Genomic DNA, 19,133 nt, shown 5'->3' with positions numbered 1-19,133 from the left:
TGGTTGCAGGATCCAGTGCAAACGGCAAACACAGGACCCCTTGTTCAGCAAGTGAGGAAGAAGTGCTGATAAAGGTACTGAAATATAAGGCTTTTCTTTCCTTCCACGGTCTTTCTCTCGGTTGGTCACGGCATTTTTAAATTTGCTGTTTAATGTCGTTCTAAGTAAAGGAAAATTTAAAATCTAAATCTTCACCATACATTTTATTGTTCACCTGTATACTATGCAAATGCCAATATAGGAGCACGTAATTCTTATGTGAATTACACAATATGCATTTCAAAAATGGAATACATGCACGTGTATTCTGTTCTCTCCCAAACAGAAGAGACCTGCACAAGACTAAGTTGTTTCAATTTCACTTCTTGAGACGTGCACATTTTGCCAATACTCACTACTTCCACTTACTGATGCTCGGGGAAAGTATGGGGTTCGGTAGCTTTCCCTTTCCTTCTATGCCATCATTTTCAGTGAGTGGTTGGCTAGAAGGGGGAAGCAGAAAAGCACAGGCTAGGGGTCCTTGGGTGCTGAGCATTTCTTCGAGCACCACTGCCTTTTTCTGCACTGGAAGCAGGTTCTCGTTTGAACGGAGTTGTGACCTCTCACAGCCCTGCTTCACAGTGAAAACAGCTCCTTTATGTAGCTCAGAGTTGTTTTTTTATTTATCATTCCAGGACTTTTGGCAAACTCAAGCTGTATCTTGCTGTTGTTGTTGTTTTTTTTTATGAGATTTTATTTATTTATTCATGAGAGACAGACAGAGAGAGGCAGGGACACAGGCAGAGGGAGAAGCAGGCTCCATTCAGGGAGCCCGATGTGGGACTTGATCCCGGGACCCTGGGATCATGATCTGAGCCAAAGGCAGACGCTCAGCCACTGAGCCACCCAGGCGTCCCTCTTGCTGGATATTTGAGCCCAAATCTCTCTCTCTCTTGGGGAAAAAATGGTTCTGTGTGTATGCAGTGTTGTTCCAATGAAAGAAACTATTGTGCCCCCAGCTCAAAGAATTGAAGGTCTGACATTGTATATCATAGAACCTTTATTATTTTTCCTCTAAATTCTTAGAAACGTACATAACGCCCGTGCTCTAGTTATGACACCATTTATAGACATTTAAAATGCATCTTCATTTATAAATATTTTACATTTGGTCCATAGAACAGATAATTTTTCTAAATAATACTGTAATTTTTTTAAAACAGGCTCTGTATATAGTTTGAATATGTATATATTACATATATTTTTTTTATATAGAGATAGATTTACTTGGTGTTCTGAGAATAAACCCTTATTGCAAAAAAAGCATATATGATAATACAATATCTTTTCCCCCAGGGCAAATTCTAAAAAAAGGTACACATATTCACAGTTCTCACTGGAATTGTACGACACGTAATATTGTGCTCTATAAGTAGGTTTGGATGGAAATCAGTTAGGGGATTTCTTGCCAAACATCTCAATTAGATTTGCATACAAACATTAAGTACACTGCATTTGTCTTAGAAAGACTCGGCCTTAGTTTCACATTGAAGAACAAAGAGAAAGTCAGAAGTTTTCCTGCCCTTAATCTAAAGGAATTCACACAGGATGGGGGGGGTGGGACCATGAGACACAGTGAAGGGTTCCTTTCATTCTAAACCCTATAATTTAACAACACATATGCATTTTGATCATGGATTCACCAGTTGGCATTTGGGATGCCTTAGCAATGAGACTATTTTACAGATGACCTCAGGAAAAGGTTTGAGATTTCCTAAACGATACCAGATAAGACCCTATATACCACACGGGAGGATGAATGTATATGTGTGTGCCTTTATATGTGTACATGTACTTTTTGTTTCTCTACAAGAATGTGCTTAATATTCTGAGGGTAATACCTTATTGCAAGAACGGGTATGCTGGTCACTGTCGGATGAGAATGACAAGAGATTAAAAAACCCACAGTCACAGTTATTTACCATAATTATTAAGGATTAGTTGTAAAACACAGTTTGTGAGCTAACTAGCTAAGGACCTACGGGACACAACATACGATTTGCTACATGGGAACCCATCTTCCTGGCAAATGAGAAACGCTGAGTCACTGGAGCTTGCAAGAAACTGTCTTTGCCTGATGTGCCGCCACCACCACCACCACCACCACCACCACCACCACCACCACGGAGCCCAGTTCCGGAAAGAAACAAATACTACCTCTCAACGAAGCAGTTTAATCTTGGAAGCACTTTGAGGGGGTGGGGGCGTGGGGGTGGTCTGGATTAACACTAGCTCCTCAGTTAGTAGGCTGGGGAGATTTAGTGGCAGTGAGGGGATTCCCGCTGAGGAATATGAACGAAGAAGGCAGCATTTTTGACTGGGGCGGCAGTGAGGACACAGCTGAAGGGGGAGCTGGAAAGATAACTGCATCCATTTTGACTCAAGGACAGAGAAACCTTCACCTTGATTTCCTCCGCACCTGATTTGTGCTCCACAAAACGGGGCAAGCCTAAGAAAAACTGGGGCTTCTGATTAGGGAATTTCCCCAGCGGAATCTTAGGTCCCCCAGAACGGCAATAAAAAAAAATCAATTGTGCTTGTGGCAGTTTTCCAAGGACGGAGTGAGGGAGCTGGGCCGTCTGGAATGATCGCTATTGGGCCAGGTGCAGTCAGCATGGCCTGGCTAGGAGGGGGCGGGGAGGATGCTCTGCAGATTGCTGGAGACACAGCTCAGCTCGCAGCTTGGGGTGGGGGGACACTGATGGAGGTCCTTGGGGGTGGTTTTGTCAAGCTGCCTCGGGAAGGATAAACACAAAAATGAAAGTAAGAGCTCCGCTGGCTCCCTGCTACTGAAGGGTGAGCTCTCCCTGGAAATCCCCATTATACAAAATGCCCTTTGCGTGTGTACAGAGCAGCGTTCCGACGGAACCAAACTCCGGCAAAGTCCGAGAGTAAGAGTCATGGGTTTCGGCAGTAAGAGAACAGTCAGGAATATGACTAAAAGCCCCGAGTGTGTGAGCCTCACTGCACCACACTCGCTGGCAGGATAAAAATGATCTACTGCACAGTCACGAAGGCTGATTGCTTGATGCTTATGGGGCCCGGATTCAAAAGGTCACCAGCCGGCAGGTGCTGGAGCCATCGGGTATCTTTGCCCACGGCGGGGCCCACCGGGAGTGTGACTGTCCCCCACCTCCCCTCTCTTTGCATGGTGATGGTGTCTGGACTCGCCACTCGAGGTAGGTTGAGATCGACGGTATCTTCAGACATCAAGTGGTGGTCATGTTCAGCCAGGTTGGGGGGTGAGTGTCGGGTCGGCAAGCCGCCAGACACCCCTAGATGTAGGCCTCTTTGCTGGCTGAGCCACTGGCCTGGGGCTGCTCCGGACCGTTCTCTGGGCGAACGATGTCTTCGCTGGGCTGGATCATGACCTGGATGCGCTGTGGGCACCAGGGAGAATTTGGGCTGGGAGGAGGGATACTGGCCTCTCCGTTCCCCCACCCTCTTTTCAAGTCAGGAAGGCCTGCTCTGCCTTCAAAACGCACCCAGACTCTGGCCTCGTCCCCACATCCTCTGTACTCTCTGGCCTCCTCGCTGCTCCTCACATGTGCCAAACACATACCTGCCCAGGGCCTTTGCACTTGCTGTGCCCTGTGTCTGATCCATCCTTCCTTTCAGATCATGACACAGTTCGATCTCTACCTCCTAGGTCTTGGCTCCATGTTACCTTCCCAGCAGGGCCTCACTCAGCACTCCCTTTCTACTCTATCTCCATAGTCATCCCTATCTAACATGTTTTTAGTTTGCTATTGCTGGTCTTCCTCTACTAGAATGTAAGCCCCATGAGGGTGGGATTTTTGCCTATTTTTTCTCACAGCTGTGTCTCTAGCACTGACAACACTGTCTGGCACACAGTAGGTGCTCAATACAGATTTCCTGAATGGATGAATCTCCCACTACCTTCTCTACACATACTCCCTGAAATCCTGTGCCTTCAGATAATGCACCATGTCTTCAGATGTGCCCACTCCCGGGCCTTTGCACAGGCTGTGTACCCCTCTTCAAATGCACCGCGTTTGCCTCTCTCTCACTCCAAGACCTGACTGTCTTTCACAGTTCCAGAATTGTGGAAAATGAAAGCATTGGGCCTGGATTTGAAGAAAGGGCTGCAAGCCTCCGCTCTCCTAATAACTTACTATAAGGGGTAGGGAAGTGATTTCTCGCTTGACCTCAGTTTCTCTGTAAAAGGAGGAGGCTGGTCCAAGGGCCTCCCTTACACTGTCTTCCTTAGACCACAGACCACAGAGCTCCCTCTTCTGGTTCTGATTAGTCTGGAAGGTCCATCTTAGTAGAAATAAGGTTGAGAAGCACTGATCCTGGGGCCTCCCAGCCGTGGCCCTCAGTATCTCATTATTCACCCCTCCTCAGGGAAATCTTCTCAGCTTACCCTTAATCCATCAATGTCTCTAGCACCTGGGTACCTCCAGCACTGCCTTGTTTCACTTGAGAATTTGATATAACTTAACAAAGAGCGAGTGTGGACCTAGAATGTGCTAGCAGGCACATCTCCTTGAGGGTAAGACCACATTTTGTCTTTATAAAGCTCACAAAAGAGATCTAGAGTAGGTCCGCAGTACAACTGACCCCACCCTTCGCCTGCTTCAAACTCTTGAGGCGTTCCATTACCCTCAAGATAAAGTCCAAAGTTCTCGTCTTAATTTTGAAAGCCTTTCATGATCTGGCCTTTCTTACATCCCCAACCTCTTCTCTTATCACCCTCTCTGCATCCTTCTCCATTCTACCCTCCAGCCACAATGATCTCCCTTCAGTTCGCCAAATGCTGTTTATACCCCCGGGCCTTTGCGCATGCTTCCCATCCCCCTTTCTAGGAACATTCTTTCTGCTTCTACTCTTAACTCTGACTCATCTGTAGGCCTCTTCTTAGCTATCCCCTCTTTTAAGAAGCCGTCTTTAACCCTCCTCAATCCAGGCGGGGCTTGCCCATCTCCCCGGTTTACCCAAATCATGAATGATTGGCACATGTTGGCACTTCCAACATTCTGCTATCATTGGAAATGGAGTTGTCTGTTTCCTAACTAGACTGTGATCTCCACAAGGGTAGGGGAAAGGGACTAGCAATCTGAAGGGTGAAGAAGGGACTTACCTGCTTCAGGGAGCCCTTTAAGGTGAGGAACATGTAGGCCATGTACCCAGGGATGAGGACCATGGAAGACAGAGCCATGAGCCAGCCCACACCCTGGCCCCACTTGGGGAAAACGTAGTTTCCCATGGTGAGAGGAGTCATCTGCACAGCACTGAAAATGAACACACCCTGGGGATGGTGGAGGAGAGGGAATGGGACACAGTTAGTCACCCAGATTGGACAACCAAGGCCCCTTCCCACACCCTGAAGCTGAGAGATCCACTGACCATCTCCCTTGCCATGAGGTAGACCCTCACAAGGGCCCAGCATGTGGGAATCCTGCACCGAAGGCCACTGCTCCTACATAAGACATCTCTGTATAGGATAGAGAAAGGGACCCCCCCCACCCCCGGGAGGATCAGTAGTAAAAGGCATCCATTCCTCCAAGTTAATCAGCTTGGCAAGCCAGAGTGCAGGACACGACCAATCCAGTGGCCTAGCCCCCACCCCAAGGACCTGGGGTGGCCACCCCAGGGCTGCTCAGGCCTCAGCTTCCTCCTGCCTGAGGGAATAAAGGATGCTGAGGATGAGAGGCCTTCCTGAGCCCATGGCTGGGGCTTCAGAATCAGGCCTGCCTGGTTTGAATGCAGCACCAACTAGCCGGGTGATGCTGGCAGGGTGAACCCGGGTCCCTCAGCAGCAAAGTGAAGGCAAGAATGCCTATTTTGCTGAGGTTTGCGAGGACTATGTAATGTGTCTGGTGCTGTATAGGGCACAAAGTAGAGGCTCAGCAAATGGGATGTAGTAGTATTTTTAGGAAATAGGTGCCTCTGCCTCCAGAAGTTTCTCTTTGGACCTGAGTCGCCCCAGGGCCTGGTCTGGTCTCATCCTAATGGGGTTGGTCAAGACTTGTCCTTACCGCTACAATGATTGGGGTGAAGAAAGACCAGCAGAGTTTCCACCAGATGCAGGGCCTGGAGCCAACCATCTCTTGGATGTTGTCATAGAATCGGTTGACACCTGTGACATTCGGAGCGAGAGCAGGAGGTATGAATGAGTTGTGGGGACTGCAGGCTCAAAGTCTCAATCTGCCACTTTCTTAGACTAATGACCATTAGTCGCCTGACCTCTAGGAGCTTGAGCCTCTTTGTAAGATGGGGCTAACACTCTAGGGGGGGCCTCGCTATCTAAGCATTCAATAACCCCCAGCAGGTGGATTATGTCAGGAAGAAAGCCAGGCACCTACATGTGAAAATGTCCACCAACAAAAGGATATGCTTATAAAGCATGTCCTCACCTCTCTCAAAGTCCCTCCCACCCAACAGGTAGCTTGGCCATTCCTTCAAAGCCCTGTGGACAAGGCCATTCCTTCAAAGCCCTGCTGATCTGATGCTATAAGTGACTGCTGATAGCCTGCAAAGAACCACAAATCTTGCAGAATGCCACAGGTGTTTTGAAGTTCCCAGACTGACATCCGACATCCCTTGGATTCTGAACAAAGCCCCCGACCAGCGAGAATCTCACAGCATTAAGCCAGTTGAGAGCGAAGTGGTGGGGATGACAAGGAGGGGCAGGTGGTGAAGAAAGTACAGTCAAGGATTAAGAGGGACCCTTAATCAAGGATTAAGAGGGACCCAGAAAAACATTTCGAACACTTTGCCTTACTGTGATAATCAAAGTGCAGGGAAGGATCTTTTGACCATCATGCAGCAGGGTCTGGAACCTCAGTCCACAAGGTAAACAAATAAAATCATCGTTTCCTCCATTCTTTGTTCTAAGGGAGTGCATGCTTTAATCATGGCCCCACTTTTGTTAACTATTTAACTTTAGAACTTTTTCTTTTGTACTTTTGGTCTTGCTTTTCTAGATAAAAATCCCTCTTATCCCAATCTATGAAGAAATTTTGGCTCCCATTTTAAGTGAATTTATTTAGCCTGTCTTACGGTGTCTCCTGAACACGGGACCCCCTCTGCTAACTTCATCAGATTGTTGTGAGGACTGAATACAGCCGACCCTTGAACAATGTGGCAGTTAGGGGTGCTGAACCCACCATGCAGTCGAAAATCCTCATGTAGCTTCTGACTCCCCAAAAACTTAAGCACCAGTAGCCTACTGTTGACTGGGAGCCTGACCAATAACAAACAACTGATCAATACATATTTCGTATGTTCTCTGTATTATGTACTGTGTTCTTAGAATAAAGTAAGCTAGAGAAAAGAAGTGTTATTAGGAAAATCTTAAGGAAGAGAAAATACATTTGCAGTACTGTCTTGTAGTGAAAAGAGTAATGGAAAAATGCTGTATTGTATTTATACACAGAACAAGTAGGCTGTACTGTTCCCAACAGGGTTGTTAAAGCATCAGTTGTCAACCAATGTACAGAAAGGGCTTGGTTTTCACACTGTATATCTTGAACGATGTTTGAAGAAAGGACTGAATGAATGAATGAATGAATGAATGAGGGAGGGAGGAGGCAGGGAGGGAAGGTGGAAGGAGGGTTGACACTCACCGTAAAACCAGGAAATGGAGACACATTCGAAGAACACGAGGAACAGCAGGCTCATGCCGCTAGCAGAATAGTAATCAAACAGTTTGAAGACATAGATGCCCCCCTAAAAGAGGAAAAGCAGTGAGAGGGGTCCACTTCCCACCAGGGCCCAGGGCACTCAGTTCCTAGCCAATGTGGGCTTTGCAATCTGGCGAGGTAGGTGTGAGACAACACTGCAGTGAGGAGGCTTGAAGGAAGACTAAAAGAAGCACTGAGGGCCTAGTAACTATAAGGGGGTGTGATCGTCGACTCCCTGGGAATGGGGGAAAAATGTCTAAGGAAGAGGAATGCCTCATTTTTGGGAATGCTGGAAGACTCACAGAAGAACTAGTCATCAGAGCCATCTCTCCACAAAGTTAAATTAGTTATGTTTTTCCCCTGCTTAAAACCTTCCATGGTTTGCAAAGAACATAAATATAACACATCAAGAAGTTGAGACAATAGAATGGAATAGAATAGAATACAAAAGAAAATCCAAATGGCTTTGATCTGTACGTTCCTGCACGATCTGCTTCTGTACCCTCTAGCTATCCCCTCATTCCCTCTGCCCCTCAAACTTACCAAGCTCATGCATACCTCAGGACCTTTGCACCTGCTATATTTTCATCCCCTAGCTCCATCTTCCCTTGGTTGTCTCTTCCTCATCATTTCAGTCTTAGCTCAACTGCCATTTCCTCAGGGGGCCCTCTCCTGACTACTCTGAAGTAGCATCCCTCCTACCCTCACTGGTCATTCCCTGTCCCACTGCCCTCTTTTCTTCATGGCACTGAAAACTCTCTGAAATTATCTAATTTGTATGTCAGTCTTGTCCACCAAAGCATAAGCTGTAAGTGAGCAGATATTACATCTGTCACGTTAACTGCTAAATCTCCAGTGTCATGACAGGCCCATAGTGAGTAACAATAATGGAGGAATAATTTGTTCTGGAAATGAACTGTATTTGAATCCAGAGGTAGTTCTGTGAATCATAAAGCAAACTCACAGGGCTGAGCTCATGGCTATAGGATCATTTACATTTATTGTACAATGCATCAGGTATGTGTATGCCTTCTGACCAGACCAGGACAGCCTTGAATGCAGAGACGACTGCTTATTAATATCAATAGAAAAAGAAAAGTGGGAGCAAGAAGAAGGGGCAGTGTCGATGTCAAAGGCCTAATTCCAGCTTGACTCTCTAATTTTTTCTTATAAAGATTTTGTTTGTTTGTTTGTTTGTTTATGAGAGAGCACACAAGCAGCAGGAGGAGCAGAGGGAGAGGGAATAGTAGACCGGGCTGAGCAGGGTGCCTAAGGACATAGGTCTCCATTCCAGGACCACGGGATCATGACCTGAGCAAAGGCAGATGCTTAACCAACAGCCACCCAGGCTCTCTCTAATTTTTGTCCATTTTTAAAAAATCAGTCCCCATATCCCCTCCTCCAGGAAGCAGTTCTGGGTGCCTCAGGCTGTATTCTCCAGCTGTGTCTTAGCACTTCTAGTTCAATGTCATATCTCCCACCCTCGCACCCTGAAGGCAGGGTCCCTATCTGACTCACTGCTGTGTATGCAGGGCTTGGCACAGAAATGGTGCTTGAGGAACATAGGGTAGGATGGCGTGAGGCTAGGGTGGAGGGGACCTGGAAGTGGGCCTGGGGCAGATGGCACTAGAGGCGTACCAGGTGCCCAGTGAACTCACCTGGGTGATGTTAGAGAGGCCAATCAGGTAGGAGACGATGCAGACAGCAGCAATGAAGAGCTCCCTGCGGTTGCGGAGGAGCCTGGGGTACTCATCCACCAGGGCAGTGATGAAGCCCTCCACGGTGCAGAACTTCAAGGTGGACAAAGGTCAGCCATGTGCGGCAGACCCCAGCCCCAAGCCACCCAGAACCTGACTCTCTGGGGCAAGATGGAAGGGGTCTGCCGTTGTTGGGACAACGGAGCCAGAGAAGCCCCGGGATCCAGGCCTGATTCCACCTTTGCCTCTTTGTGACCTCGGTAGAGTCCCTCCCCTCTGGACATCAGTTTTGCCATCTGGAAAATGGGGAAGGTGGCTGAGCTGATCCACCCTGAAGTCTCACATGGTGGAACAGTCCAGAGGTCTGAAACTCTTGGCTATCTTCCTGGGGGCCTAAGACAATGGACAATGGCCTCCTCTTTCTGCTTTCTTCCCAGACTGACAATGCTGGATAGGGGCTCCTCGAAGTGCCAGGGAGGGTGTCCTCACCTGGCTGTCAATGCCCAGCATCAGCAGCATCGAGAAGAAGAGGATGGCCCAGAGGGGAGAGATGGGCAGCTGGGTCACTGCCTCCGGGTATGCCAGGAATGCCAATCCAGGGCCTATGGAGAGAAGGACAAAAAGGAAAAAGAAAATAAAAGGTACTGAGCATTCACAGCATACCCAGCACACTGCCCACTTTCTCAGCTTTATCTTTGGGGTAACCTTTTGGGTGAATGCTATAAGCTCCTCTTTCACTGAAAATACAGTGTTCGTGGCGGCGGGGGGGGGGGGGGCAATAGGGTCAGGTCCAGAGGCCAGGGTGCCGCTGAGATGAAATGAGGGACTGTGGTGGCTTGGCTGGTGGTGGGGACTGTACAGGGGCAGAGAGGGGGCCAGACGGAGAGACACCTAGCAGGTGGAATGGGCAGGTATTAGTTGGTTTGCAGAGTGAAGGTGAAGGAAGCATCCAGGATGATGCCGGGGCTGGCCTGGGTATGGGATGATGGCGCCCTTTGCCACAGTGGGGAGCCCAGGGAAGGAGAAGGCTTAAAGAGGTCAGTACGGGACATATGGTGTTTGAGTGCCTGGGTGGGGGTTAGTCAAGAGATCAGGGGAAACCCTGGAAGGAGAAGAAAAGAAATCATAACCTCCCTGGGTCTGGCTTAGGAAAGGGGGTGGTTGGGGAATTCCAGAGGAAAGAGCTGGCCCTTGGAGAGAAGATGAGGACAACAGTAGGAGAAAGTTCCTTTCTACATGACCAGCTCAGTTCTCCAGGATGGCAGAGGGACAAGTCCTGTTGTCTCCCCAAGCCTTAGGGACTCTGCTGTGCATGCAGTGGGTGCCTCATGCCCACTGCTTTCTTGGCTAAGCAGGCAGGCAGGGGTTGCTGGGGTTCTCCTCGGACCCTGCAGCACCGATGACCACGAGTGGGCACAGCCTGCTTGGTGGGAACACATTTGGAAGTGAGACAGAAGCAAAGATTTAGGGACTCTCAGTCGTGGCGGTGAGCATGTCTGAGTGGGAACAAGGTTTCTATCCCAGGGTTGCGAGAGTCGGGTCTTCCCCCCGCAAAAGGCAGGACTGTGTCAAAATGCCAGTATGGTCAGGCGATTAAGAGCCCGGGCTTTCTTTGGTCAGCCAGGTCCGTGCTCAACTCCAGTTCTATAGCTTTCTAGTTTGCTGAACGTGGTCCAAGAGCCTCAGTTTCCTCACTTAGTAAATGGAATAAAAAAGCACGGACTCCATCGCGTGGGAAGGTTTCAGGGACATGGCCCATGTGAAACGCTCCCTGCTCGGCCTGGCACATAGTGATGCTCCGTGCCAGGGAGCCAGCACACCGCACTCATCCCTGACTCTAGGCCTTCCTACTGGCTCTTCCCTCTGCGTGCTGGTCCTCTGGCTCCCGCTGCTGCTGCCCACGGTGGTGATGACCAAAGAGGCCCGGTGTCAGCGCCTCCCACCCCAGGAGCCCCGGCCCTCCAATGTATGGCGCTGACCTGATGCCGCCACATCAGCAATGGACCTCTTGGTGACATGGGCCATGAAGCCCACGATGGAGAAGATGACAAATCCCGCAAACATGCTGGTGCACGAGTTGATACAGCAGACGATGATGGAATCCCTGCAGAGAGGAAAGGTGGCGTCAGTGCGGGGAGAGGGGGGCACTGGCAAGCAGGGGAGCTAGGAACCCCTGAGCGTGGGCGAAGGACAAGGGGCGGGGGCAGGAGAGGGTGCCTGGGAGCAGGGCTGCAGGGCAGGTGCCCCCCCCCATCCCAGGGAGGGACTGGAACCCGGAAGGAGTGGCCACAGGAATCGGCTTAGACAGGAATGGAGTTGAAAGTGGAGAAAGGCCACGGGGGCATGGCCTACAGGGAGCGTGGCCAGAAAGGAAGGGACTCCTGGGCTCTCTCACCTGTAGACATTGTTGTGGAAAGAGTTATAGCTCCCAAGAGCGATCAGGGATCCCAGGCCCAGTCCATAGGAGAAGAAGATCTGGGTTGCTGCATCCAGCCACACCTGGAGGAAGAATGAACAAAAAACAGTCAAAATTATAATCATAGCCACAGTGCCCCATGGCCTCTTGCAGGTGGAAACCAGCTGTACCTGTCAGCCCCTTCAGTTTACATATGAGGTTAGAGGCATACCGTGACTTACCCTACAGCTGGTAAGTGGTGGCTCAGGACTCAGGTGTGCCCTTAACTCAGCCAGTGGGGGCTGGGGAACCTGGGAAGGTCACTCACCTCAGAGTCGGACAGCTTGCGGAAGTTGGGTGTGATGTAGAAGAGGATGCCCTCCTTGGCCCCAGGCAGCGTCACTCCACGGAAGAACAGGATGATCAGCATGATGTACGGATAGGTGGCGGAGAAGTAAACCACCTGGGAGGAAAGTTGGCAACGATGCCCCCTCCAGTGCACCCATTCTTTCCCTCCTCTCCATTTCACTTACATCCATATCTTTTGTGGCCCTGGGCCTTCCAGTTTGTCTTCGTCCAGGAAGCCTTCCTGGATTCCTATCCACTTTTCTGAAGCCTCTCCTTGGAGTCTGAACCAACCAGCTCAGCACCTGGTTTTTCCTTTCCCTACCCCTCCTTTATTTTTTTTTACTTTTGTCTAAACTGTTCAAGTAAAACATGGTATCAGGAAAATTTCAAGTTACACACACACACAATTAAAATTCCCTTCAACAGCCCCTAGAATTTAAGTTAGGTGAAGGAGAGGGCTTGTCTCCTTCACTTGTTTTCCTGTGCCCAGAACAGTCCATGGTTTATAAGATACACTAAATAAATGCCAAATATATCAATTCACAGATGTTCACATTTTAATGTTCCTCTTTTGAGACTTTTGCTGTGTATCTATTGCTATCATATTTTCTTACAAAGTGATGCTCCAATTATGCGCTTGCCTTTTGTTTTAACATATTTAAAATTAGAAAACAGTGCATACCTTATTTCTGCTTACTAAACATTGTCTTACTGTCTCATAACAATGTGATTTTTAATCATGTAAAATAGTCCCTCAGGAGTTTCTATCGTCCTCTTTCAAATTTTCCCTACTGTTATCCCTTCATGTGAATCTCACTAACACTACATTGGACATCTCTGTGTATAAAACTTTGTCTACACATGGCCAACAAGCACATGAGAAAATGCTCTGCATCACTTGCCATCAGGGAAATACAAATCAAAACCACAATGAGATACCACCTCACACCAGTGAGAATGGGGAAAATTAACAAGGCAGGAAACAACAAATGTTGGAGAGGATGCGGAGAAAAGGGAACCCTCTTACACTGTTGGTGGGAATGTGAACTGGTGCAGCCACTCTGGAAAACTGTGTGGAGGTTCCTCAAAGAGTTAAAAATAGACCTGCCCTACGACCCAGCAATTGCACTGTTGGGGATTTACCCCAAAGATTCAGATGCAATGAAACGCCGGGACACCTGCACCCCGATGTTTCTATCAGCAATGGCCACAATAGCCAAACTGTGGAAGGAGCCTCGGTGTCCATCGAAAGATGAATGGATAAAGAAGATGTGGTTTATGTATACAATGGAATATTACTCAGCAATTAGAAACGACAAATACCCACCATTTGCTTCAACGTGGATGGAACTGGAGGGTATTATGCTGAGTGAAATAAGTCAATCGGAGAAGGACAAGCAGTGTATGTTCTCATTCATTTGGGGAATATAAATAATAGTGAAAGGGAATATAAAGGAAGGGAGAAGAAATGTTGGGAAATATCAGGAAGGGAGACAGAACATGAAGACTCCTAACTCGGGGAAACGAACTAGGGGTGGTGGAAGGGGAGGAGGGCGGGTGTTGGAGGGGAATGGGTGACGGGCACTGAGGTGGACACTTGACGGGATGAGCACTGGGTGTTTTTCTGTATGTTGGTAAATTGAACACCAATAAAAATTAATTAAAAAAAACTTTGTCTACAAAATTATTATACCATTCTTGAGAAAATTTTCTAGAAGTAGAATTACTGACTTAAAAAAGGGATAAATTTCTCAATGGCTTGTGAGCCACACTGCCCAATTATCTTCCAGAAACAGAACTTTGTCCAGCATTTCAGAGCACACCTTCCCCACAAAGGTGCCAGCACTGAGTATAATCATTAAAATGTTTTTTTTCTGCCAAATTGATAATCAAAAGACTGATGTCATTTTCTGAAATGACATTTCTTTACCCACTGTTGTGAATGAGCAATTTTCAAGCCCAGCAACCCTTCTATCTCACAGTCTGATGTGACCCTATTTTCTGATCAGCATGAATTGTTCTCCGGGTTAATTTCATTTCCCTGAATGGATCTGAGAATCTTCAGAGTTAGGAAAGGCAGCCATGATCCACTGGAAAAGCTACCATACTTAGAATTAGGAAAAATGAATTCGAAGCCATCTGTGGCACCTATAAGCTGTGTGACATTGACTCAATTTTTTATTCTCTCTGAGGCTTGCTTTTTTTTCTGTCTGGAAAATGGGTACAATCAACTTGCCTACTCAGAAAAGATTAGTTATATAGGACATACAATATACTTAATATATATTGCCTAGGTCTTGCACTTGAATTTGTCTTCCACATTTAGCATGGGGCTAGGTACACAGTAGCTGTTCAATAAATGTTTACTGATGACTTGGATGACTCCCTCGAAAGATAATTGATACCATGTATTGTCTGCCTGCTAGGTGCTAGGCATATGCTACACACTCTACATAGATTATTCTCCTCAGTCTTTATGACAACCCTGTAAGGTACTATTATTGTAGCTACTTAACAGATGAGACTGAGGCACAGAGAGGGAAAATGACTTGCCCAAGCACAAATAGCTAGGTATCAGGAGACTGAGATTCAAGCTTACCTCTATCTCTTCTGGAGCCCTTAGGCCCTATGTTCTTCTACTTCTTAAAGTTGGGCAGGGAGACACCTGTGCCCTCCTGCTGCCTGCCTAATGTAGGGATACATCAGAGAGGTTTTGACACCGGCTTTGGATCTGAGAACCTGGTAGGTCCAAAGGTCCCACCAGACTGGAATTGGGCAGTTTTTCATCAGTGTACTGTACTCATGACCAAGTATGGAGCTCCTTAAAGTTCTGTTTTGCTCACATCAGCTTGGATAGCCTGGATCTCCCTCCTCCAGCATAATTTTGTTCAATCCCTTCTCTCCCTTACTTGCTTTGCTGTAAGAACTCACAGAGGTTTCCTCTGAGTTTCCTTCAGGCCAGGGTCCAGTGAGAGACTGGGCAATCCTCTGTCCCTGGACCCTTGAGGTGGGGCTTTAAGGGGTAAGGGGTGGGAGTGAGGCCAGTTCCCTTCCCTCTAAAGTGACTGGCAAGCTCCCCAGATGTCCCCAGGCTAGATCCCCCAGCTTGATCTGGCTCTGCCCTTGCTGATAATAAAAACAAAAACAAGTACAATTCTTCCTACTAGTTGCCAAGTATTTTGCAAAATCACCATCCCATTTGATTCTCCTAACAAGCCAACAGACAAGCCCCATTTTTCAGAGGAGGAAACTGAGTTTTAGAGAGGTGAAGTGATCTGCCTGAGGTCACCTAGCCAAGTACACAGCAAAGGTGGGATCTGAACTCAGGAATGTTTCAGTACAGAGCCTGGGTATTTATCCATTCATTGATCCATCTGTGTTCCTCCTCCAAGGCTGGGATGTGGAATATTCATCTCTGGATCTCTCCAGAACAAGATGGCGTGGACAGCAGAGATGCTCAGGGACTGTTTGTTCAATGGTCCTTGAGCAAAGTTAACCATCTGTTTTGTGATGGCTGTAACTGACTTACATTATCATAGTTCATCCTCACAACTGCCCAGAAGGTAGGTGATGTTATTAATTCCATTTTACAGGAAAGAAAATCAAGGCAGAGAGAGAGATAGGGACCTTCTGCACTCCAGGTTCAGTGGGGTTCCTGGAAGCACAGACTCCTTGTCTAGGACAGAAATCCCCTTGTAGATGCATCCCTTCTGTTCCCCACTCTGCACATGCCTTACCTTTCCAGTCCAGCCAACACCCTTCCAGATACAGAAGTACACAAGGATCCAGGCGATGGCCAGGGTGATGGCCAGAGGCCAGCGGATCTGACCTGGTTTATCCAGCCCGTCTGTCATCTGATGCATGTTTCGCCTGGTGGACAGTGGAGGGAGCAGAAAGTCATGTGGGGCTGGTGGGAACTGGGGTGACCTGGGGGGTGCCCCGGGGATGAAAGATCCTCCATTGTGATGGCACTGACATCCGTGATCATTGACACCCAGGAGCTGGCTGGAGAATGCAGGATCCATTATACTAACCCATAGAAAGCACTAGTTGCTCAAGGGGCCTGCCGATGCCTTATTTTGGCCATGATTATTGCTCACCTGTTTGGCTGCTGTCCTAACAGGACCCTCACCGTCACTTTTGCTCTATCCCGACTCCAGCCTCAGGGACCCTTCTAAATTATATGTCTGATCATGTCACCCTCCCGCTTAAAACCCTGCAGTGAATAGCTCCCTAGTGTCCTCAGGATGAAGCCCAATCTCCCCAGGCTGACCTTGCAAGGCCCTCTGAGCTGGCCCTGCTTCTCTGTCCAGTCTCAGCTCTCCCCGAAGCCCCTCAAGCGCTCATCAGGCTGAATGACTCCCATGCCCTCACCTGTGCCTGGCTTGCTCTCATCTGCCTCCAAGCCTTCATTCACATTCTCTTCCTCCTGCCAACACCTGTGGTTTTCTCTCCTAATGTGGTTTTCACCATAGATGTCACTCCTCACCTGGGCTTGTCTAGGTACGAACTTGGGGTTCCTATGGTCTCCTGTGCATCCCCTCCCCTTAGCACTGATTTTCTGGCATTTCCACTGCCTGTTTATGTTTGCTTTTTCTCTAACCAGACTGCACATAGTAGGGCTCAAGAAATATTTACTGAATAAATGGTTCAGTGCAATCCTGAATGTGTGTGGCAGATGCTGGAAAGAAGAAGCAGCCGGAGAAGAATCTGATTTTTATTTGTACGGAGACAGCCTAAGCCAAGGACATTTCTGCACAAAGAGACTCTCATCACGTGTTCTGACACCTCCTGAGCACAGCTCCTCTTGGCAGCCTATGCAAGGTGCAGTGGAACCTTCCAGGGTGCTCCCAGGCCCTTTCAAGCTGCCAGCCACAGATGCTTCCTTCATGCCAAAGAGATTTGGATCCCAAGACCTCCTTTTTGTAAAATCAATACCCCAACACACCATCTAGGATGTGCTCTCCCTGAAGATACAATAAGCATGGCCTCAATATGAACTGTGTGTGTGTGTGTGTGTGTGTGTGTGTGTGTGTGTGTGTGCGCGCGAGCGCGCGCACGTGCGCGCGAGCATGCACGCAAGCAAGCGTGTGCCTGTATGGCAAACAACTCTGGGTTTCTAAGTAGACTGGACTGGTTTTCAGGATGAACTGGGATTTCGTTGGCCTGTGCTGGTTAGTCCCCTCCAGCAGCACACTCTCCACCCTTGTCCATCCTGCTCTACACCCCAGGAGGCTAGTGATGTAGCCATCACTGGCTCCCTCGCCCTCTGGCTTCTGGCAGGTTTGACCAATGGCAGGAGCAGTGGGCAGGAAGAGAGAGGAAGCAGGAATTCATTCTCTCGAGCTTGTGTCTAGTGGCCTTTTCCAGGGCCCAGCTCTCTATGGCGGAGGAAAGGGCCTCACTCTGTCTCGTTTCTTCCTTAGCCCTGAGCACATCACCAGCTCCCATCACCCTTTTGAGGGAGCCTCTGTCTCCTGCTGGCCCTGGCTGACAGGACCCGCAGCTCTGATGGCCCCACACTTACTCCCAGAACTCTACAACAGCGCTGGTCATGTTGGTGGTGTTGACGATGCTGTAGTTGGAGAAGCAGCGGTCTGTGTTCCAGGGGTTGTCACACTGTTTCCACGGCAGCGTCTGCAAAGGCACAGTGGCACAGACAAGCCCTGTTGAGCCCCCAGGGGATGGCGACAGTGGTCCCAGAGCCCTTCATCTGTCCTCACGGTCCCCTGGGCCTCTTCAAAGCCATCAATTATCTCCCCTCCCCTTCCCAACAGCTCCCAGATGCAGATCATGTTGAGATCCCCATTTTGGAGATCAGAGAGGGGCAGCAACTTGCTCGACATCACACAGCTCCTAAGTGTCAGAGCTAAAATTTTAACCTTGATCATTTCACTCTGAAAGCCAGCTTCCCAAGCTGCACCATAAGGTCTTGTGTGTTCATCCCGGGGTCATTTCCCAGCTATATGACCTCAGGTAAGAGATCTTGCCTGTTTGGCCCTCTGTGCACTGATGAGAACAGTGAACACTTAACAGCACTGCTCTGTGAGGTAGCTCTAAGCCCTTTACACATATTTACTCCTTAATCCTCACAACTCTATGAGGCAGGTTTTATTTCTACCTTCCTTTTATAAATATGGGCACTGTGGCTCAGAGAGGGTAAGTCTCCTCCCCAAAGTTGCACAGTTGGTATATACTGGGGTTAGGATTTGAACCCAGGCAGTCTGAGTCCATATGAAATGAGCTAACAATAGCCACCTTAAGAGGGTATGTCAGGAGGATTAGGGGTCAGCCCACATGAAGCACCAGGCTCAGTGACAGGCCCAGAGCAGATGCTTGGTTCATGGTGCTACGACGACTTGTTGGGAGATAGGGGCTGTTGAAGACAAACCATGCCCCCCCACCCCTCAAGAACAGCTCTTCCAGCAGAATAGTTGTCCCAACCAACACAGGGTGGGCTCTGGGTCTGGCTCCTTCTGCAGAGGGTGGTCTAAGGGGCCACTCACTGTGGTGAAGGAATTGTACAGATAGTAGATGGCCCAGGAGATGATAACGATGTAGTAGATGTTCAGCCAGAATGACAACACGGCAGCGGCAAGGCCCACACCTGGGAGCAGACATAGCATCATGGTATTTGTTTACTAGAGTAATAATAACAACTATCCCAGTGAGCGTCATTCTCATCATTTTCCACGAGGCCCACCAGCTTACTGGACCTTGGATACAGGTGGCACTGAGGCACTGAGGCTCAGAGACAGGGAGCAGCGTGGCTAAGGTCACCCCCATCTGGCAGGTGAGGACTTGGGTCTGAGGCCCAGCACTGGCTGGTTGTAGATAGGACAGGGGTCTTAGCTTGCCAGGCAAGAAGGGTTCTCCATGCATCCATCTGAGTGTCTGTCAGGCACTGAGCAAGGAAACAAAGAAAGTGGTACCCAGCCCTGGCTGGGGAAATGAGCTCACAGGACAGGGCAGGATGATGTGCATATGGGGTCTCTGGATTGGGCC

General features: G+C 48.6%; 1 protein-coding gene across 2 annotated transcripts in view; it reads right to left on the bottom strand.

Moving 5' to 3' along the window:
• Positions 1-1,021: 1,021 nt before the first annotated feature.
• SLC6A1 (solute carrier family 6 member 1) overlaps positions 1,022-19,133 on the bottom strand; it is a 43,194-nt gene continuing 25,082 nt past the window's right edge. For both annotated transcript variants that reach the window (XM_041762126.1, XM_041762127.1), the window contains exons 5-16: positions 18,635-18,735; positions 17,656-17,765; positions 15,866-15,998; positions 12,109-12,243; positions 11,781-11,884; positions 11,365-11,489; positions 9,875-9,987; positions 9,347-9,478; positions 7,632-7,734; positions 6,042-6,142; positions 5,144-5,311; positions 1,022-3,419 (exon numbers count right to left, since the gene is read on the bottom strand). In XM_041762126.1, coding sequence (XP_041618060.1) covers positions 3,315-3,419; positions 5,144-5,311; positions 6,042-6,142; positions 7,632-7,734; positions 9,347-9,478; positions 9,875-9,987; positions 11,365-11,489; positions 11,781-11,884; positions 12,109-12,243; positions 15,866-15,998; positions 17,656-17,765; positions 18,635-18,735 — 1,430 coding nt within the window. In that variant the 3' untranslated portion in view covers positions 1,022-3,314. The remainder of the gene's footprint in view (positions 3,420-5,143; positions 5,312-6,041; positions 6,143-7,631; positions 7,735-9,346; positions 9,479-9,874; positions 9,988-11,364; positions 11,490-11,780; positions 11,885-12,108; positions 12,244-15,865; positions 15,999-17,655; positions 17,766-18,634; positions 18,736-19,133) is intronic.

This window comes from Vulpes lagopus, chromosome 7 (assembly GCF_018345385.1).
Source record: "Vulpes lagopus strain Blue_001 chromosome 7, ASM1834538v1, whole genome shotgun sequence".
Lineage (NCBI taxonomy): Eukaryota > Metazoa > Chordata > Mammalia > Carnivora > Canidae > Vulpes > Vulpes lagopus.
Note: the sequence above shows the minus strand (reverse complement) of the source record. Positions and strands in the feature narration are given on the sequence as shown.